The 22,571-nt window shown below is 36.2% G+C and overlaps 3 protein-coding genes across 5 annotated transcripts; 2 read left to right on the forward strand and 1 right to left on the reverse strand.

The window, feature by feature from the left end:
* Positions 1–218: 218 nt before the first annotated feature.
* acot11b (acyl-CoA thioesterase 11b) lies at positions 219–12,096 on the forward strand. 2 transcript variants are annotated; one of them, XM_051116982.1, is made up of 16 exons: positions 219–361; positions 2,699–2,915; positions 3,525–3,594; positions 3,681–3,741; positions 4,384–4,485; positions 4,632–4,767; positions 5,081–5,237; positions 5,356–5,475; positions 7,408–7,546; positions 7,717–7,772; positions 7,942–8,008; positions 8,088–8,171; positions 8,292–8,425; positions 9,868–9,999; positions 10,085–10,211; positions 10,465–12,096. In XM_051116982.1, the coding sequence occupies exons 2-16, from the start codon at positions 2,726–2,728 to the stop codon at positions 10,621–10,623; spliced, it is 1,734 nt and encodes a 577-aa protein (XP_050972939.1). In that variant the 5' UTR covers positions 219–361; positions 2,699–2,725; the 3' UTR covers positions 10,624–12,096. The 2 variants fall into 2 exon arrangements, with proteins under 2 accessions (XP_050972939.1, XP_050972938.1); XM_051116981.1 differs by having other exon boundaries at positions 2,716–2,915.
* A 532-nt stretch (positions 12,097–12,628) lies between these two features.
* On the reverse strand, positions 12,629–16,003 carry lrriq3 (leucine rich repeats and IQ motif containing 3). The gene is made up of 7 exons (XM_051116988.1): positions 15,717–16,003; positions 15,308–15,631; positions 15,073–15,203; positions 14,793–14,928; positions 13,757–13,840; positions 13,552–13,678; positions 12,629–13,481 (listed from the first exon to the last, which is right to left on the reverse strand). Exons 1-7 carry the CDS (start codon positions 15,981–15,983, stop codon positions 12,847–12,849), a joined length of 1,704 nt encoding a protein of 567 aa, XP_050972945.1. The 5' UTR covers positions 15,984–16,003; the 3' UTR covers positions 12,629–12,846.
* A 432-nt stretch (positions 16,004–16,435) lies between these two features.
* Positions 16,436–21,373, forward strand: fpgt (fucose-1-phosphate guanylyltransferase). 2 transcript variants are annotated; one of them, XM_051116984.1, is made up of 5 exons: positions 16,436–16,472; positions 18,088–18,255; positions 18,489–18,656; positions 18,736–18,828; positions 19,095–21,373. In XM_051116984.1, the coding sequence occupies exons 2-5, from the start codon at positions 18,183–18,185 to the stop codon at positions 20,489–20,491; spliced, it is 1,731 nt and encodes a 576-aa protein (XP_050972941.1). In that variant the 5' UTR covers positions 16,436–16,472; positions 18,088–18,182; the 3' UTR covers positions 20,492–21,373. The 2 variants fall into 2 exon arrangements, with proteins under 2 accessions (XP_050972941.1, XP_050972940.1); XM_051116983.1 differs by having other exon boundaries at positions 16,444–16,667.
* The last annotated feature ends 1,198 nt before the right edge of the window (positions 21,374–22,571 follow it).

The following is a 22,571-nucleotide window of genomic DNA, read 5'->3' on the forward strand; positions in this document are numbered from 1 at the left end:
TTATGGGTTTGTTAAGCAAATTCTTAAATTAACTTAATGATTAAAAACCCTACACGCGGATTATTTTTTGTTTCTTAATATATTTCTGTAATACAGAAATATTGTTAGCATATTCCACACTAATTCCAGAAGTTCATAGTGGATCTTGTGTAATGGAATCAGTCTACCTTAAAAAAGTTTCTGGGCGGCACTGTAACTTCATACTTCATACGGCTTATGGCAACAGTCGAGCGCACTGTAGTCGCTTTGTGTGACTGGGAATGTTTGTTTATTTATTTGCATATATCTTGCAAAGATTCAGACATCAGGCAGACATTGTTTCTTTCTTCGTGCAAATGAGAGTGGTTTGACACCTATTCATGTAAGTTTGCTCATTACGTTTTATGTCCTTACCTACCAGCCTAAGCACTGTAGTATTTTAGTTCAGACGCATTTGACGTTTGGAATGTCACAGAATAAACTGCGGTGCAAACTTTAGAAAAACAGAATCATCAGTTTTGCATATGGAAGAATCAGGAGATAAAGGCATGTAACGTAATGTTCTTAACTTGTAGAATATTATCGTAGCCTACTATCTTTTATGTTTTTTTCTTTTATTAAAAAAAATAATGTTAAGATGCATAACTAATAATTTAGTCTTTAATAACTTTACGTAGTCTTTCATAACTTGTCTGCACTGCAACTCATAACAATGAAAATTATACACTTGTGAATGAGTAGGAAGATGTCAGTCAACAACAGGTTGCTTGCAGTCCAGATTTTTTTTTTTTTTTTTTTTTTGGAGGTCATGACACATGACAGGTTCTCGTATTAGAACTGAACAGGGCTGTTACATTGATTAGCCTGTTTGATATAACTGGTTAACATTTTATGCTTTTAATTTATGCCTGTAATGGAATATGAGCTGTACATATAATATGTTGTGTAGTTACATGTCTCTTAATAGCTGAACTATTTGACTGTGTACGGCTTACAAAAAGAAACAAGTAAGCGTATTAATCGCTATGGCACGTCATTTTTACAGACAAAAAAAGGCTTTGTCCTGTAAATAATCTGGCACCTAGAAACTGGAAATTATTATAATACACACATCTTGGTTGATCCAGCAATTATTCTTGATGTTAAACGATCTCTTATGATTTTGTTGTGTTTTTAATTCATACAGCTAATCTTTTCGCATATGCTCAGAAGCAGTAATTCCAAAAAAGGAAATATCCCTTTTGAACTGACTCAAGATCTGTGGTTTATGAAAATAAATAAAAGCTTTATTTAGTCACTGTATCCACTGTATCCAAGCCTATGGGCGAGGTTTCCGGTTCATTATACGATATAGGGAAATAAGAAGAAGAATAATAACATGCAGTAAACCAGGGGTCACCAAACTTATTTCTGGAGGGCCGGTGTCCTGCAGAGTTAACCTCCAACTTTCCTCAACACACCTGCCTGTAAGTTTCAAGTATACCTAGTAAGACCTTGATTAGCTGGTTCAGGTGTGTCTGAGTAGGGGGAGGAGCTAAACTCTGCAGGGACACCGGCCCTCCAGGACCGGGTCTGGTGACCCCTGCAGTAAATGGTAAAACTGTTTGCACTACAAACCAATGTGTTCATAATTAAGATAATACATTAAAATAACATGGTAAGACACACCAGTTTAATATCTCAAGCAGCAAAACGAGCTGTTTTGTACAGCTAAAAATACAGTGTATGCGAAAGTTTGGGAACCCCTTGCAGAATCTGTGAAAATGTGAATAATTTGAACAAAATAAGAGAGATCATACAAAATGCATGTTATTTTTTATTTAGTATTGACCTGAGTAAGATATTTTCCATAAAAGATATTTTCATATAGTCCACAAGACCAAAAAAATAGCTGAAATTATTCAAATAACCTGGTTCTCAATACTGTGTGTGGTTTGTTTTGTTTTGTGATGGTTGTTCATGGGTCCCTTGTTTGTTCTGAACAGTTAAACTGAGCACTGTTCTTCAAAAAAATCCTCCAGGTCCTGTAGATTCTTCAGTTTTCCAGCATCTTTTGCATATTTGAACCCTTTCCAGCAGTGACTGTATAATTTTGAGATCCATCTTTTCACACTCTCTCTAATTGAGGGACTCAAACACAACTATTAAAGAAGGTTCAAACATTCACTGATGTTCCAGAAGAAAACACGATGCAAGTACCTTCTGTTGCTTCCAAAGGGCAGTATTAAATGGAAAAAATGATATTTCAATAAAATAAGAAAAATTTGGACATCTTCATCTTGTTCAAAAGTTTTCACCCCTCGGCTCTTAATGCATCGTGTTTCCTTGCATTAGTGAGTGTTTGAACTTTTATAATAGTTGTGTTTGAGTCCCTCAGTTGTCCTCAGTGTGAAAAGATGGAGCTCAAAACCATACAGTCACTGCTGGAGAAGGTTCAAATATGCAAAAGATTCAGTAAAACTGAAGAATCTACAGGACCTGGAGGATTTTTCTAAAGAACAGTGCTCAGTTTAACTGTTCAAAACAAACAAGGGACCCATGAATAACCATCACAAAACAGTCGTAGATCATCCAGGTAACCACACACAGTATTAAGAACTACATTTTTATAGACCACTTTATAAGAGGATTTGACCTAAAAGCTTCCAGATATCCTTCAAGTGATATTCTAGCCTATTGCTCTTACCAGTGCTAATCAGCACCAAATATGTACATATAGGTTTGTTGTTCCAACAGAGTCCTAGTCATGGCGAATGAGCCCAGTGATCCTCTGCCGCTGGAAGCACCCATGTTTATTCTTGAGAATGGGGAGATGTACAGGAACCCAACTGAGGTAAAGATGAGCCAGATAGTCCTCCCCTGCCATGCTAACTACTGTGGAGAACTCAGCGCTGGGCAGCTACTCAAGTGGATGGACTCCACGGCCTGCTTGTCTGGTCTGTTTTGAATGAAACAAACTTTTTAACATTTGTTTTCTTAAATTATCCATGCCAATGATCCAGTAAATTATGTTTTCAAGTCAAGTTAACGCTATAGAATAGTCTTTTAAGGTGATTTGATTTCACTCTGAGTCATTGTCGTCATCTTCAACATTCACGTAAACACCTCCACACCATATGCTTGTACTAAGTGTCATTAGACATCGCAGATGGAGGAGTCTGTGCAGTTTGGGCTGTGATTTCCATCCTCTTACTGTGAATAAACAGAGTAACGGGCTGGCGAGAAAGTTTATTAGCAGTTGGAATGATTTTTAATCGCGTTTAACTGATAAAAGGCAAAAGCATTTCAGCTGAGTATGTGGCTAAACCTTTTGTAGCACTGTGAGGAGCACAGATGGTGGTTGGTAACAGCTTTACTTGCCTTAATGTTGCTCAAAATAAGCTGTGTAGGCCTGTTTGTTTTTTCACTTCGCTCTGTAGCGTGGAGCATTTTTTCTTCCTTCAGGATTACATACTTACATGTTTGCTCTTCAGACAAACCTGACGAAATACTTGCTATGGGTGTAAATATTTATTAATCATCAATATTTGCTCTCTTGTTTCCAGCTGAGAGACATGCTGGCTGCTCTTGCATCACAGCCTCAGTGGATGACATTCACTTTGAAACCACCATAGGGTAACAGTGTTTACAGGAACTGGTTATTTAGAATTGAAACAAAATAATTTTGGTCGTTATAAAAAAATGTGTTGCTGTTTCTTTAGGGTTGGACAGGTTGTAAACATCACAGCCAAAGTCAACAGAGCCTTCACATCCAGCATGGAGGTTTGTGGGAACATCTACTATTTAGCAAAATACATAAGAATTTAGAGAGGACAACTGATTTTATGTTAAATTAAACATCTATTTATATTATTAACATGCTTGTGTGTGTTAATCTATAGGTCCATATATGGGAAACTAGTGCTTATATTATCAATATACTGCAATAAACTACCAGTCAAAAGTTTTTGAACAGTAAGATTTTTTATATTTTTAAAGGAATTCTCTACTGCTCACCAATTTCTCTCTCATGAGCTGAACAAAACTTTTATCTCACTTTGTTCTTTGCATAGTCACACATTTCAAATATAAAAATATGAGTATAAGAAAATTATATTTCTATAGTTCTATATGTACTATAAATATAAATATACTGATCTATATATCACAATATAAATATACAAAATTACATACATTACATACATAATATACTGTCATATTTCATTATATGAAAAGCAGTAATTCCTTATGTATATATTAAATATATGTTCTTAATTTTATATATATATTCTTATTTTAGATTTGGTTTACAAATATTGTTGACACTTATGATAAATTGCTTGCAATGTTCTTCATTTGTAAGCCGCTTTGGATAAAAGCTTTTTCTAAATGAAGTATGACTGATGCTGTAGGTTTTTGTCTCAGGTTGGGATTTTGGTGAGCTGTGAAGATCTCTTCAGTGACAGACAGTGGAAGGTCTGTCACGCTTTTGCCACCTTTGTGGCCCGTCGTACTGAAACCGGAAAGGTAAGAAACATCACATCAAACTAAATCAGAACAATTCCAGGCACAAGTTTTCACACCCTTGAGTCAGATCTGTGAAAAACATCTTGGATTTAGTCCATGTCTTGTTAGAGTTGTGATTCATCAGCGCAGCGTTTGGGTTTGCACAGGTACAGCTGAAGCAGGTGATTCCACACACGCAGGCAGAGCAGATGGAGTACAGCCTCGCAGCCGAGCGCAGGAGGATGAGACTGATCCATGCAGAGATAATTAACGATCTTCTCAGCAGCTGCTCCTCTCAGACAGGTGAGCAGAGACGCTGCTCACTCACTTTCTCCAGGTGTGTTTGTTTACTTGCAAGACTTTGAAGAGAGGTCTCAGGAATACTTGCCACAGGAAATGAGTCATAAATCAGAAGTTGAGTTCTGATTAAAGGTGTCATTCGGTTTGTTTTCATGTGTCTTCGTAAACATGCCGCCAACACTCATTTAAGCATATATATATGTGCTGTAAACCTTCACCGTTCACTTACAAAGGGTCACGTGGTTTGAAGTGTGTAGAATAAATAGACATAGAAGATGCAGTAGCTCTGATAAGTGGTGCTCTATCTGTTTGTCAGTGAGTGAGTGTCTAGATTACCAGGATGCGGTGCCTGCGGAGCGGACTCGGGTAGAAAGTGTCGAGCTGGTGCTCCCCCCTCATGCCAATCACCAGGTCAGCACGTTTGGTGGACAAATCATGGCCTGGATGGAGAATGTAGCCACCATCTCTGCCAGGTGAACAGTCAATATTTTACTACAGTCAAATCTGATGATAAAAAAAGATATTCAAATGAATACGTAAGAACATCATTGGTATTTTGGTGCATTATACTTTATATGCTTTTTCTTCTAGTCGTTTGTGTAATGCTCACCCGACTCTACGGAGTATAGACATGTTCCACTTTCGTGGGCCATCCCACATTGGAGACAGACTGGTGTTGAAGGCAATCGTAAACAATGCTTTCAAAAAAAGGTATGTCTATATTAAGAAAAATCATTGTATACATATTTACCCTTCGAAAGCATGAGGTGAGGATTTTTTTAAATAAAATATTTAAAAGCGTAATTTTATTTAGTAAGGTTGCATTAAATTAACCAAAGACTTTTACATTGTTAGAAACAAATCTTTTGAAAAAATGCTGTTTTTTGTAACTTTCGTACAAAATATATACATATATATATATAGATAGATAGATAGATAGATAAATAGATAGATAGATTTATACAGTGCCTTGCGAAAGTATTTATACCCATTCATTTTTTTCACGTTTTGATATGTTGCTGCCTTATATTAAACTACTTTAAATTACTTTTTTTTCCACATCAATCTACAATCCATACAACATAATGGCAAAGCAAAAAAAGTTTTTATTATTAAAAATAAAAAACTTAAATAATTAAATTGCATAAGTATTCATACCTTTGGCAGTTGAGCTCAGGAGCATTCATATTGCTTGTAGTAGATGTTACTACACTTCAAGTGAAGTCATCTTGTGGCAAATTCAATTGAATGGGTATTATTTAGAAAAGCACACACATCTTAATAAAAGGTCTAATGGCTGAAAATGTATATTAGAGCAAAAACAAAGCCTTGAGGTAAAAAAAACTGCCTGTAGAGCTCAGAAACAGGATTGTATTAAGCCACACATCTGGGGAAGAGTTCAGAAAAACATTCTGCAGCACTGAAGGTTCACAGGAGCATGTAGTCTCCGTTACCCTTAATGGAATAAGTTCGAAACAACCAGGACTCTTCCTAGAGCTGTCCTCCTGGCCAAACTCAGCAACTGATGGAGAAGGGCTCTGGTTAGACTCGTTACCAAGAACCTGATGGCCACGCTAGTTGAGGTGCATGATCATATGTGGAGACAGGAGAAATCTACAAAAGGACAAACATCATTGAAACACTCCACTGTCTTTATGGCATGTGGCCAAACTCAATCCTCTCCTCAGTGAAGACACATGAAAACACACTTGGAATTTGCAAAAAAAGGACTCTCAGACTGGTCTGATAAACTTCAATTCCAAGCATCATGTTTGAAGGAAACCAGGGATTGCTCATCACCCGCATAGTAGCATCCCAACAGTACAGTGTGCTGGTAGCAGCCTCATCCTGTGGATCTGTTTTTCAGTGGCAGGGACTGAAGGACTCGTCAGAGCAGAAGTAAAGTTCAATGTACTAAAATATTCATTAATATTCAATAAATATTCAATATTCAGAACTGGGCAGAAGGTTCACCTTCCAACAGGGCAATGACCCTAAGCACACAGCAAGAGTGACTGTGAATGTCCTTGAGTAACCCAGCCACAGCCTGGGCTTGAACCCAAAACATTTCAGCAGAAACCTGAAAATGTCTGCCAGCCCCCAACCTGACAGAGCTTAAGAGGTAAAGAGGGAAGGATAAGAATGGCAGATAATTGCCAAATGCTGATATGCAAAACTTGTATCATACCCAAAAAGAGTTAAGGGTATGAATACTTATGCAATCTACTTATTTCTCTTTTTTTTTAAAATAAATTATGAAGTTGTGAAAGTTCTGTTTTTGCTTTGTCATTATGGTTTATGAAGTGTAGACTAATGTGGGAAAAAAAGTAATTTAAAGCAGTTATACATAAGGCAGAAACAGAAAACATGAAAAAATGAAGGGGTATGAATACTTTCGCACGGCAGTGTATTCATATATATAGGCTATATATATATAGGTATAAATAATTACATTTATCTCATTGTATTATAAAAGCTATGGATCAGTACCACTATGTATACTAAGGACTTAAAAATCTTAATATAGTATATACGTATATTATAACCACTAAAAGCTATGGCTCAGTATCACTTGCATCCATGAGTTAAGGAGGCCTGATTTATCCTTGAACAACTGTTATTTTGTGTGTGTGTCTATTCCAGTATGGAGGTGGGAGTGTGTGCAGAGGCCTATCAGGGTGGAGAGCCCCTGCGACACATCAACACCGCCTTCATGACCTTTGAGGTCTTGGACAATGACAGGAAGCCATGCACGTTGCCAAGGATACGGCCTGAGCCTGTGGTGAGCGCTGTAACATTCCTGGAATCCCTCACATGGTGGAAGAGTTTAACTTGTTGTTGGATGAGTTCAAGAGGGTGAAACAAAATGAAGGCTGGAACTGAAGGGCTTGCTTTAAAACGTATCTTATTATTTTAATAACAAATCACAGTCTTCTCATTATGTCTTTTTAGCATGGTAAAAGACGCTTTCAGGAAGCAATAGCCAGAAAGAAAATCCGCCTTGACAGGTACAAGTGTCTATTATAACAGGTTATGTCATATTCTTATGATATCATACGCCTATTTTTAAACTCTGGCTGTATGTCATATTCAAAGTTAACTTTAAAGCTATAAAAATTCCTGCATAGCAGACCAGCATGGAACATTAGATCATGTGAGTATGCTCTCCTCTTACAGGAAGTACATAATATCCTGCAAACAAAGTGAGGTTCCTCTCTCAGTTCCCTGGGACCCAAGTAACCAGGTATATTAACCTGTTCTAAACATCATCTGATTGCTCAAATTGCTTTGTTGGATCATGTGACTATTCCATGTCTTGGCAGATGTACCTCAGTTACAACAATGTTTCGGCACTGAAGATGTTGGCTGCCCGGACTAACTGGGTCTTAACCTCAGAGAAAAACAAGGTGGATAAGTTTAATTTTAAAGTTTCCATTTTGTCCTTTCGAGATTACATGGGTGACTTGAGCAGTCAAAAATGTTGTAGAAGCTTGAGAGGAATTTATGAGCTGAAACATTGTGTCCAGGTGAGTTTATACACCCTGGAGGAGAACCAGATGTTGTGCTTTAAGGTGGAGACTCATGTGGCTGTGGCGGCCGAGCAGGTGTTTCTGTTACTCTCTGATCTAAGGCGAAGGAAGGCATGGGACCACCACTACCAGTAGGTCAATCACAGTTTGACGCAATTTACAGTACATGAAAGTAAATTATATCAACACGAATGTGAGGAATCTTAAAAGATAAGTTCACTTCCAGAATAAAACATTTCTGATCATTTACTTATTTCTGATCATTTACTTACCTCCAAGATATTCATGTCTTTCTGTCTTCAGTCGAAAAGAAATTAAGGTTTTTGAGGAAAACATTCCAGGATTTTTCCCCATATAGTGGACTTCAATGGTTGCCAGTGGTTTGAAGGTCCAAACTGCAGTTTCAGTGCAGCTTGGGGGAAGTACCTACCCAGTGTTTACAAAGCGAACGTGCAAAGAAAGTCAAACAACCTTTACAAAAAAGGTAAAACAAAGTCAGATGATTTACAAGTACACAGTACGAAGTACACAGACGAAGAACTAACCATTTTTAGAAAATGACCAATCGTTTCGCTAGACAAGACCCTTATTCCTTGACTGGGATTGTGCAGAGCCCTGTGAAGCTGCATTGAAACTGCAATTTGGACGTTCAACCTGTTGGCCACCATTCAAGTCCACTATACAGACAAAAATCTTGAAATGTTTTCCTCAAAAACTTCCATTTCTTTCCAACTGAAGACTGAAAGAAATTAACATCTTCACTAATATAACATTTAAAGTATCTGCAATACCCACTCTATTCCCATACAACCAATATGACCAGGGTGGAAAATTAACTTTTTTTCACCCTCCAGATACAGTGGCTGAGATAGAAAATATACCATTTTATGAGAGACTCATGTTTAACAGCCATTTTTTAAATTAAAATATAAACTTTGGAGTCTGTAGTTTTTTATTTTATTTTTGTTAAATAATTCGTATTTTAAATAAATGCTGTTCTTTTGAACTTTCTGTATATCAAAGAATCCTAAAAAAATGACAGTTTCCACAAAAATATTGAAAAGTATATAAAATATATTAAAATGTATATTAACCCATTAGCGTTCCTGTCAAACTTAACTCAATGCAAAACGTTTCGCGGGTGGAACGTTGGAACACTAAGGGGTTAAAATATATGAAAGATAAAAAGAATCATGTGACGCAAGACTGGAGTAATGGCTGCTGAAAATTCAGCTTTGCCATCACAATATATTGCATAGAAAATACATATGAGAACATGTGAGACTTTTTTAAAAACATTTGAAAAATTCTATTACTTTTAACAGACATTTTTATTATTTTCCAATAAAAAAAATCATTAAAATCTATTAACGAAAACTTTTTGGTCCACTTTTCGCCACAATGTAAATTTGAATGAAATGTTACTTTTAAAAGCATCATTTTTATTTACATCTAACAGATTGTTTGCTCCAGTATCTGGCAGATAAAGCAACATGATCACAGTTTCTACTTGATTTAACATAGAACACATTATGATATTATAACTGACCAAAATAAATATGCCTTAATACAGAGAGTGTGAAGTGATAACTGACTCGAATGAAGACGACACCATCTACCGTGTTGTCACCCCCTCTGTGACTAAAGGAGGCAAAGTACAGGACTTCATCCTCCTGGCCTCCAGGAGGCGGCCTTGTGATTCTGGGTAAACTTTTTAAACTCATACAGAATCTTTGTATTGTGTCTTGTGTCTTTCCAAAAAACTAAATAATCATTTTTGTCACTTTCAGAGACCCTTATTTGATTGCCTTGCGTTCTGTGACCCTGCCTGCCTACCCTCCCACTGAAGACTACAACAGAGGGGAGGTACTCTGTGCTGGGTTCAGTATCTGGGAAGAGGAAAACTCCTTCACTAAGGTAATAAATACACAGAAACCCTAATGGACACTTACACTGAATGAGTGAATGAGTCACAGTTCAAGTATTAACGCAGCTTTGAATGTAGCAATCTCTTTAACTGAAATAATGTGCATGTACATTAGCCAATAACACTGTTTATAACTCATGTTTAGAAACTGCTTAGAGCAGTCCCTGGTACTGTCAGCTAGGTGTTAAAGTACTAAAGGTTAAATGCGTTTGGCTTACATGCTTATGTATGCATTTCTCTCAGATTTCTTACTACAACCAGGCCACTCCTGGCGTGCTGCCCTATATCTCCACTGACATCGCTGGGCTTTCCTCCAGCTTCTACTGCACCTTTGCCTCATGTAGCGCTTTCCTGGAGGAGAATAAAGACAGCCTGGCTTCCCTGCCCACCTGCAGCCTGTGAGAAAGCTGAATTCGACATTCTGTGCTCTTCAGAAATTGATTTGGTTTCTGAAAATATATCTGGTTATGGTCAAGATAAGTGTGACCCTGGACCACAAAACCAGTCTTAAGTAGCATGGGTATTTTTATAGCAATAGCCAACAATACATTGTGTGTGTCAAAAATTGTAGATTTTTCTTTTATGCCAAAAATCATTAGGATATTAAGTAAAGATCATGTTCCATGAAGATATCCTACCATAAATGTATCAAAACTTAATTTTTTATTAGTAATATGCATTACTACAGAACTTCATCTGGACAACTTTAAAGGTGATTTCTCTATATTTATCAATGGAAAGTTTATTTATTTAGCATTCAGATGTATACATTTAAAAAAAATTGACCCTTATGACTGGTTTTGTGGCCCAGGGTCATATATAGGGTTGACACAGACATTGACATTTGAATTTAGTATAAATGATTGTTAACTTTAGGTACGTAAAACTCAGAAAATAAGTTATAAAATTGTCACTGGGATGGTACTCTAAGATACAAAAGCTAAAAGTTACATCTTTGTACTGTATTTAACTCTAAATAACACATATTAGCACCTCAAACTTACATATTAGCACTTTAAAAGTATATATTAGCAAATGAACTGTACATACTAGTACATTTTGAAAGGATACCACCCCAGTGACAGTTGTGTACTTTTTGGAATTTAGAAAAAGGCATTAGTATTGTTATCAGGGGAGTCTTTTTTGCTGAAACACCATATATAAATATATATAGAGAATTATTTTGTATGTAGCCTTGATGAATAATGTTATTTAAAAAAAAGAAAAAAAAAGAAAAGAAAATTCTAGATAGTTTAGATATTTCACCTCTTAGACTATAAGCTAGAATTTAGGGTTATGTGCAATAACGTAAAATTCCTCTTTAGATGCCACTGCCAGAGGAGTAAGCTAGTAAATTTCACTGTTGTCGTTGTCAATAACGCAAAGTACTCAAAATAAAACTAATAAACTTTAAATAGGTGGCAAGGTCGATATGTGGTACTTCCTGGGACATGCACAATCACGTTTGCATAGATTTTCAGTCTAGTTAGCGACGGATGTTAGCCTACCTTTTCATGTAAGGCCAGAACAATGCACTGAATTTCACATTTCTGATTCAGTGAAAGGAACTTTATTGAATTCATAAAATCTAAATAAAGACATTGCATAATGCTTTTTGATTTTTTTTCATAAATCCTGTTACATTTATCAATGTAATGCAGGTCATCTTTATTCACTGTCAAGCTATCCTGGCCACTGCATTTTCTAAGTTTATTTAAAGATCCTTTTGTATTGCAGTAATTTGAGTCTGTTCTACTGTTTAAACATGTCATTCAGTTCGTCTTTCTTAAAGGTATAGTTCACCCAAAAATGAAAATGCTGTCACTAATTACTCACCCGTATGTCGTTCCAAAGACCTTCGTTCATCTTCAGAATACAAATTAAGATATTTTTGATGAATTCCAAGAACTTTCTGACCTTGCATAGACAGCAATGCTACTACCACATTCAAGGCCCAGAAAGGCAGTAAGAACATCGTTAAAATAGTCCATGTGACATCAGTGGTTCAACCTTAATGTTATGAAGCTACGAGAATACTTTTGTGTGCAAAGAAAACAAAAATAACAACTTTATTCAATAATTTCCTTTATTTTAACACTGTCCTTACTACCTTTCTGGGCCCTAAATGTGGTAGTTGTGTTGCTGTCTATGCAGGGTCAGAAGGTTCTCTGATTTCATAAAAAATATCTTAATTTGTGTTCCAAATATGAACGAAGGTATTACGGGTTTGTAATTAATGACAGAATTTTCATTTTCGGGTTAACTATCCCTTTAAGTGCTTATTTAAAGCGTATAATAATGACCCAGTTAATGAGGAATTATTTTTTATACAAAGTTGGTGGTTTTAATACTAGTTTCTGTTGACTTGCGCCTGATGGATGGGGGTGGTTCTGTATTAGGAGAGTATTTCTGGATACCTGTTATGTAATATTTTGGATTTTGAAAAGAGGAGCAGATCGCACTGTCTATAGTGTAATCTTTGCAGATGTCTTGTAAGTACTATAATATACTATTCTAAATAATAGTGGAGTAAATCTGTTTTTGAAACTGTACGCAAAGGGTTCTAACTAACCATTGTGTAAAGCTTATGTTAAACTGAGTGTTTAATCAAAAACAATCATGCATTTATTGCTGGTTACCACGTTTCCAAGTGTTGTATCTGAGCACAGCCCTCGCTAGGGTGTTGTGCTGTTGGCTGAAACTGCAAACCATTTCTTGCTCCTGAATCCTCATCCTCTTCTCTTCCAAAAACCGGGCATGTTTTTGACGTGCATGGTGGATGTCCTGCTCCAGCTTGGCTCTCTGTAGACTAAGAGTTTTTTCCATATCCACTCTTTCCCGCTCTTGACGGAGACGGACTTCCGTCCTGCGAGCCTCTTTAAAGTTATCCCGTCGACCCTTGGCTACTTCGCGGTCAATGTGGCGCTCAGTTACCTTCTCTGCAAGGTCTCTCTGCTTTCTGGCCTTCTCAAATGCTTGATGAGCTTTTTCAATGATTTTGAAGGGGGTGAGGCTGATGCCATCATGGCAGCGACCAATCAGATGCTTTCCTGAAGTAATGACAGGTGAGTGCGGCTGTAGACCTGGCCTGTGAGTGTGAAAATGGCTGATAGCCTCACGGACATCCTGTCCTGCAGCTTTACGGGACCACATCATGTCACTCAGTGGCTCACCCTGGTGGACCGAAGCCTTTAGTCCCAAAACACGAAAGGTTCCTTCTTCAATTTCTTCATTACAGGGATCAGCGGTCACACTGATGTCTAGACAAGCAAAATAAAAGCATTCAGTGAATTAAATCTGGGAGCTAACTAAAGCTAAAACGTGTTGTACCTTGGTCACAAGATGTGTTAAGTTGGACTTCAGATTTCAGTCTTGGACTGATTTGAGGGCTGTTGCATGGTGCTTTTATGTTTTGTAGATTGTCATCTGATTTAGCATTTGTAGCCTCCTGTAAATCCTGTGCAATCAATGAATGATTAGTAAAGAGTCTACATTTAGATAGTGTGCAATGTTTTTATTTATACTGTTACTTTACCTCTGGGTAGTCAGCTTGCATAAGATTATTAAGGTTCACATGAAGTCTTTTGATCTCTGTAACTCTCTCCCCCTTTTCCTTTGGCTGAAAAACAATTAAATGTTAGAATACTGCACTGGAGCATATAAAATATTATTAAGTCCTTCATACGGTGTTAGTGTACACTACCAGTCAAAAGTTTTTGAACAGTAAGATTTTTCATGTTTTTTAAATAATTCTCTTCTGCTCACCAAGCCTGCATTTATTTGATCCAAAATACAGCAAAAGCTGCGAAAATTGTGAAATATTTTTTAATATTTAAAACAACTGCTTTCTATTTAAATATATTTTAAAATGTAATTTATTCCTATGATCAAAGCTACATTTTCAGCATTATTACTTCAGTCTTCAGTGTCACATGATCATTCAGAAATCATTCTAATATGTTGATTTTCTCTTAAAGAACATTTTCTTATTAGTATCAATATTTAAAACAGTTCAGTACATTTTTTCCAGGATTCTTTGATGAATAGAAAGATCCAAAAATCAGCACTTATCTGAAATTAAAAGGTTTTGTAACATTATACACTATACCATTGAACAGCTTGGAGTCAGTACAATTTTTTGGATGCTTTAAATTGATCAAAAGTGATAAAGACATTTATAATGTTACAAAAGATTTCTAATTCAGATTAATGCTTTTCTATTCATCAAAGAAACCTGAAAAATTCTATTTAGCTGTTTTCAACATAGTAATAAATGTTTTTTTAGCAGCAAATCAGAATATTAGAATGATTTCTGAAGGATCATGTGGCTGGAGTAATGATGCTAAAAATTCAGCTTTGAAATCAAAGGAATAAATTACATTTTGAAATATATTAAAATAGAAAACAGTTACTTTAAATAAAAAATATTTAAAAATTTGACTATTTTTGCTCTACTTTGAATCAAATAAATGCAGGCTTGGCGAGCATAAGACTTCTTTAAAAAACATTAGACATCTTACTGTTCAAAAACTTTTGACTGGTAGTGTACATCAGTAAAATATAACGCATACTTGCTCGCTGTGGTCATCTGTGTCCTCCTTTGTAGTTTTCTCAGACTGAGATGGTACCTGGTCATTTTCTGTCCTAACAGGTGGGTTGGTAATAAATGGTTTCCCAGACTCTGTCCGTTTCTTTGTGCTGCAAAGTCTGACAATGTAGAATTCCTCTTAAAACCAATTTTTCAACCCACTAAACAAAAATCCCAAATTATATCTGTACTTAGTAGTTTCTCTGTACTTCATACATAAAATGCTGCCTCAATATCCAAAAATTGCAGTGTATCATATTTACCCAAGACTTTTTCTGATTAAATAACCTCGAATCCAACGCTGTATAATAAGTGTAGGGGAATAAAAGGCTTGAATCCTGTTTATCTCAGAGATTATTTTATATGCCACTTTCATCTCTGTCTCAAATGAATCCTGTGGAAGAAGAAAACATCAAAATAGGTTTTTTTTTTTTTGCACTTAGACATAACAGTAAACAGTACAAACAAAGAACACCAGGATAAATAATGAGCACTAACCGACTTTGTACATGGGTACAAACTGACACAAAAGTGTTGTTTCATGGCTTTGAATTGAAAGGGAAGAGTCCAGTTTTGAATGATTTCCTCATCAGAGATAACAAAGTTGTCCAAGGCCTTCAGTGACCATATGTTGTTGACCAGACAGTGTCTATAGTTCTTCTTCAAACTAAGCGGGGTGTCAAAGAGAGTTAAAGCAGTCAGGTTTAAACAGCCGGCCAGGCCTTTAATATTGTTCCAGGCTGACATGTTGTTGTCGTGTAGATATAGAAGTTGCAGTTCTTTCAGATTACTCCAACGTGAAACATCAGGAAGCTGAACAATCTGAGCAGAAAGATTATTAGTAGTAATTTGTTCTCCTTAAATATTGAATAAATTAAATATTCAGGAGAGCGAATGAAATAAATACCTGATTTCCTTTCAGATCCAACTTCACCAAGCAAGTGCATTCCATCAGAGCATCAATCCTGGTTAGAAAGTTGTCAGCCAAGACGCAAATCCGCAGTGCTCTGCATGATCCAATCTGATCCAGACTCTTTAAAAGCAAACCGCTCAATCTGACCATCACAATGTCCTTCAGGTCTTTCTCACCCTTGGACATCCAGTAGCCATGATCCAGTATCAAAGACTGAGAGCAGTTTACCAAATAGGCCCGGTATCCTTCCAGGGAATCCATTTTCACATCTTTTTGAAGTTCATCTTTTATTTTTTTGAAGGAAACATTTCTCATATCACAAAAACACACTGTGGTAGCATAACTGTCAACACTACATGATTACAGTAATATTCCTATCACGTATTCGAACATATTTGCATATTTCACAAAAATTAAACTGTTCAAATTCTCAATCTGCTCTTGAGTTTGTTCTTACCATGATGGTTTTGTGCCTGGCTCTCAATTGTATTCTTTTGTTGGCGGAATGATTCTCAGATAAAAGTTGCTATGACAACATTGGCTGGAATTACAAGAAGCTTCTCCAAACATTTTCTTGAAAACCATTCACACAACATTACAAATAAAACGAATATTGTTTTTTGTCGGGAGGTTGAATATAGTAAATAATTAATTCAGTGTAATGTACATTATTTGATGGAGGGAGCGAGAACGTCAGTTTGTTTGTCACGTGACTGGAACCCGGAAGTGCCGATGGAAACACAAGTTACCGTACGTATTCTAATCTAACGGTTTTGATTAACGTTTTGAAGGCGGCAAATAACTGATAATTGTCGCACAACATGTTTCCGTACAACTGTTATCGATGTCGTTTTGGGCGCATGGGTCAAAAGCAGGGCGAACAGGAGAAGCTATTAATGTCCTAGCCTTTAAAAGTGGGAACAGAGGGAGATTTACTGATGCAACGTAAGTATATACTGCAGAATTAATCGCCATTCAAATGCAAATTAGCTAAGCGATTAAAAAAAGAGAACACCGATGTAAATATTAAGCTGTCAAAATCTGAAGGAAAAAGTATATGGAAAGAATGGCAACAACATCAATGGGACAAGGAAACTAAAGGGATACATTTGTATGCCATTCAAAATAAAGTTGGTGTTGTAAGGAATTGGGAAGGGACTAGGAAGAGAAGAAATAGTGATGATTAGGTTAAGAGTAAAAGACAAGCTAACCAAAGTCTTCATGAAATATCTGTAACATACTGTAACCACTGTAAAATTCCGCAGTGGTTGTGTAAAGCAACAACCTTTTTACCTTGTACCTCTGAAACTAAAGTTGTAATTTCTTCAGATTTAATAGCATCACAAAGTTTTCAATCTTGGCCATATTGGAGATACTCGGATGTAAACAACAGCATGTTCTGCTAATTTATGCTGTCTAAACCACGAAAATACAACGTGTAGAAGCTGCTAAATCATATAGAGAAGGACTTGGTAAGCAGGAAAGGGCGCAATATTTTGACAACCAAAAGTTAATAGGTGGTAAAGATAGGTATAAGTAGTATTAATTAAGATATTAGCCTAATATTTCATCTACCTGACCTAAAAATAATAAGAACAAACACGAATGTTGTCAAGATTCTTGCCCTGGAAATTCTGGTTCAGTTTGGCCAACCTCAAATTGAGCATTCAGATGAGTTTTTTGCACTCATCTCCTTAATTTGTTATAACTGTTGGCAGTCTGTAGTGCTCCAATGTTTTTCTTGGCCCGACCAATTAGCAGAGTCCAAAACTTGGCAATGAGTGACCAATTTCAGCAACAATAATCAGCAAAATATGCGAGTTTCACTCAGTTCAGTGGCATTATTTACGTTTCACTTTGTCCCGCTAATATGGCTGATTGATGACGATTATTTTATATATAGACATCTAGAAATTTTGGATTATAATAATCTGGGAAAATGGATAATACTAAGGTAGCAGTTACATTAAACATGGTAGAAGAAAAGACTCTGATTCAACAAGCTTGTAGTAATGAATAGGAGAAATATTGAGATTCATGCAAGAAAAGAAGACTATAGAATATAGAGTAAAATAAAACATGGTAAAATTTGTTATAAATAGGAAAGAATATATTAGATTTACAAGATCAAGAATGCATCATACAAATTTTAATGCAACATTTTTTGTCGTCGCCAAGCACAACTGGAAGCAGGAAACATTTTAATTCATTGCATTAAATATGAACAAGAAAGAATTAATCTTAAGAACTGCAAGCGATTGGCTTTACAGAATTTACGTTATGTAAATTTTAAAGATGAGCTTTAATAATGGCTTTAATGATGTTCCTGGGAAATAGTGGTGTGAATAACTTCTTCACACTCCAGCCCAGTAGGTGGCGGTATGCATCTTTTAAGTTGGTTTGCAACCTGCCCATGAATCCATAGAAGAAGACAACCGGTCAGACCTGCTGATTGTTATAATGGCAGAGCTGTCAAACACCCATCTGCAAAAATCCACAAAGGAGAAACTTGAAAAATTCAAGCAAATGAGAGGTAAAGTTTCCATCACGTCTTTAAACATTTATATTTAAAATATACAGCTGTTTGACTTGTGTTGACTTTGGTAAAGTTACGATATTGCTCCTGAGTGATTGTCTCATTCATATACCATGGTATGTACATGCTTTAGTCTACTGGAATACCATAGCATATGGTACATGTCCAACTAAACATGCACTACGTGTCTTTGTTTTGCTGCTTATGAGTTATTCATTTCCCATCCACAGGTAGAGAAGTTCAGTCTGATGAATTCTGGGATCTTGTGGTGATTACTGCAGTGGATGAGGACCAGAGGTCTGCTTATGAAATTCAAATCACTGAGAAACTGGAGAGGAAAGAACTGCCTCTTGGCATCAATTATCATGTGTTTGCAGATCCTCCAGGATGCAAGATTGGTAAGATACATAAAAATCTGTTTTACAAATTCTATTTCGCATACATTTTTAAGAATTGTTTCTTCATCTGACAATACAGGTAATGGTGGATCCACTTTACATTCACTGCAGTGTTTACATGATAAATATGGCAAGTCACTGTCTGGATTTAAAGTCATCCTAATTCATGCAGGTACTGTATTAATCTATATCATTTTCACCAAACATCATTCAGTTTTCAGTGTCACATGATTATCACATTATCACACAGTGTCACATTATTATCAACATATAATGCTGCTTAATATTTTTGTGGAAACCTTGTTACATTTCTTTTCGGGTTCTATGATGAATAAACAGTTTAAAAGAACAGCCTTGAAGTAGAAATATTGTTTATATTCATTTGTATGCTTTTAATAAAATGTACTTATTTATCTGTGCATTTTGTTCCATATGCAGGAGGATTCAGTCAGCGATTGCCCAATGCCAGTGCCCTGGGTAAAATATTCACGGCTGTGCCACTGGGAAGCCCTTTATATCAAATGCTGGAGCTCAAACTTGCAATGTATGTGGATTTTCCCTCACACATGAAGCCGGGAATGCTGGTTACCTGTGCTGATGATATAGAGCTCTACAGTATTCCCGACCAAGAAAATGTGGTGTTTGATAAGTCAGGTTTTACTGCCTTAGCACATCCCTCCCCTCTCGTTATTGGTACCACTCATGGAGTTTTTGTTCTAGAGCCAGCAGAGACACCCAGAATTTGTGACATGGATTACAGAACTTGCTCTCAATTTCTACACAAACCAAGCATCGAAAAGATGTTTGAATGCAACGCGGTATGCAAGAGGGAAGGAGAGGAGTTTGTTTACACTGACAGCACTTACTATTTCGATTACGGGACTGCTATGACCCTGCTGACCTTGTTCAGTGAAATCAGCCCTCTGACATGTGAAATCGACGCTTATGGAGACTTTCTTCAAGCCCTGGGGCGAAGAGCTACTGTGGATTACACGGAAAACACAGCCAACGTCACAAAGAAGGAAAATAGTCTCGTTGAGATTCGCAGAATGATTTTCCATCGTCTCAAAGGCACGGCACTCAACGTCATCCTGTTGAACAACTCCAAGTTTTATCATGTCGGCACCACAGAGGAATACTTGTTCCACTTCACCGCTGACCCCTGTCTCAGAGCAGAACTCGGCCTGCTCTCTGCTGCCTTCAGTGTGTGCCACTTGGAGCCATCGGAGAAAACTAGAGCTTGCGTGATGCACAGCATCTTGCATCCCAGTGTGACCGTAACCCAGGGCAGTGTCGTGGAATACTCCAGATTGGATGTTGGAGTTAAAGTTGGAACTAGATCTATCATTAGCGGCTGCTGGATTGGCACAGATCTAACGGTGCCAAGTGACACCTTCATGCACTCTTTGTCTGTGAACCTGGATGGAAAAACAGGTTTTGTGACTGTGGCTTTTGGTGTTAAAGATGATCTAAAGAAAAGCGTATCCAGTCCTGCTCATATGAAAGCATTGAGCTTGTTTAAGGTTAATCTGGAGGACTGCGTTGGACTCTGGGGTTTGTTTTCCGAGAAGGTCAGGTTCTCAGGAGACGCGTCCATGTGTAGTTTGTGGAATGCCTGCATTTTCCCAGTGTGCTCTAATCTAAAGGATTCATTTGTGATGTCACTGGGGATGTTGAATGCACTGGATAGTGGAACCAAATTCACTCTACCAAAAAATGCCACACTGACCTCTTTACAGGAAACTCTGCAGAGCAAGAACCTGGAGGAAATGCTGAAATTTAGGAAAGAACTTTATGAAGACATTCTCAGGGTGAATTTAAGTAATTCTGTCTGAGCATGTGTGTGTAAATGATCTGTAATTATATTACATATACAGCACAACATATGCAAAGCGCAGCAAGTATCCAGATTTTTTTATCATAACTCAGTTTTGACAAAAGGTTACTGCATTTTGCCTTGTACACTGTGAAAACAAGTTGATTCAACTTAAAATCATTTGTAACCTGCCTATTATTAGGTAAGCAAAGAAACTTCAGTTGTTTGCACAGTATACTAGTTTTTCTGGGTTTCTCAGGGAACATCAAATCTAATTTAATGTTTTTTAAATGCTTTTTAAATGCTGAATTTTCAGCATCATTACTTCAGTCTTCAGTGTCACATGATCCTTCAGAAATCATTCCGATGTGTCGATTTGCTGCTCAAGAAACATTTCTGATAATTATCAGTGTTGAAAACAGTTTGGCTGGCAAATATTTTTGTGAAAACCATGATAAATTTTATTTTTCAGGATTCTCAGATGAATAGAAAGTTCAGAAGAACAGCATTTATTTTAAAGAAAATCTTTTTTTATTATTATAAATGCCTTTACTGTCACTTTTCATCAGTTTAATGTGTTCTTGTTGTTTTTTAATTAATGGTATTTTTGAATGCTAACATATAATGGTTTCCACAAAATATTCTGCAGCACAACTGTTAATAATGATAATCATAAAGAACAATAAACAACACTGATAATAATCAGAAATGTTTCTTAAGCAGCAAATCAGCATATTAGAATGATTTCACTGAAGACTAGAAAATTCAGCTTTGAATCACAGGAATAAATTCTATTTTAAAATACAATATATTCGCATTAACAGTTATTTTAAATTGAAATATTTTGTAATGTTACTGTTTTTACTGTATTTTTTGTTCAAATAAATGCAGTTTTGGTGAGCAAAAGAGACTTCTTTGAAAAACATTGAAAAATCATAATGAGCGCCAAACTTTTGACAGGTTATATGTTTTAAATCAACCATTCAGTTTGGCAGTGATGCAGTAATGATAATCTTGGGTATTTCAGAAAATCTACATAATTTAATAAACTATCACTCTGAACTGAATTAGAAATGGATCAGCAAACACCTTAAAATGTCAAAATACATTGGCAGAAGTCTGGGCAGTGAAGGAAAAACTTTTAAAGGCTGGAATTTATGCAGTACTGCAGAAATTAGAGTTTAACTATATTTACTTTTAATTCGTGTGCCTTAGTCAGTTTAATGAGTCAGAGTTGGAACTAAAAGTAAGCAATTTTTTTCTTGTAATTCATTGCAGTTTTGTTTGTATCTTCTCCTAGCATTAGACTCATTTTCCCAAGTAAAGAAATTAACTTTAACTTTTTTTTTTATTTTTGTGTAAATGTAATTTTTTTTTCTAAAGCAATATTTTTCAGTCTTCTATATTATTTCGTACTTACTTAAATCAGCATATTTGTGATTATTGGCCCCTAATTTTTTCTAAGCCATTTTTGAATCTAAATAAAGGGTATTTTTTCCTAATCTTATGAAATGTTTATCTTTCATATCAAATTCTAATATTTTATTATTACTAATCAAATAAAATCACAAAATGTGTCTTTCCACTGCAGAAGAGACGAAGCAGCTGAAGTGGCATTTAGAAGCTCAAATGTGCCATGAATGAATTTACATTGCAACTTAAAACGTTCCTTTGAAACAAGTAAACTGCAAAATATTTTTTTTGTACAGGGTAGGGCAGTATAGCCATGTGATGAAAATCTTAAATTGCCTGTAACAAACATTATAAAAAGACAAAGAAGGTGCCCTCACATTACTATAAATGGGAGAAATTCCAACACACAAAATCCTGCCTTCTGAATATAAGAGCTAATCGACAGTTAGTAAAGTCAACACATCACTACAGCTGCCATTGAAAGTCATTGTCCAGAGATGAACATGTGCATTGGCTGGTCCAGTCCGGAATATAAGCTTTTTTCATGCTATTTGAGCATAAGAAACAACATTTATGGGACACAAAGAGGAAAATCTTGCTGACCCCAAACTTTCAATGGTAATTGCATTTCAATTGCAGTACACAGAATCACAGTACACATCCAAGGGAAAGAAATAGAGATGAGT

Source organism: Labeo rohita, chromosome 8, assembly GCF_022985175.1.
Source record: "Labeo rohita strain BAU-BD-2019 chromosome 8, IGBB_LRoh.1.0, whole genome shotgun sequence".
In the NCBI taxonomy this organism is placed as follows: domain Eukaryota; kingdom Metazoa; phylum Chordata; class Actinopteri; order Cypriniformes; family Cyprinidae; genus Labeo; species Labeo rohita.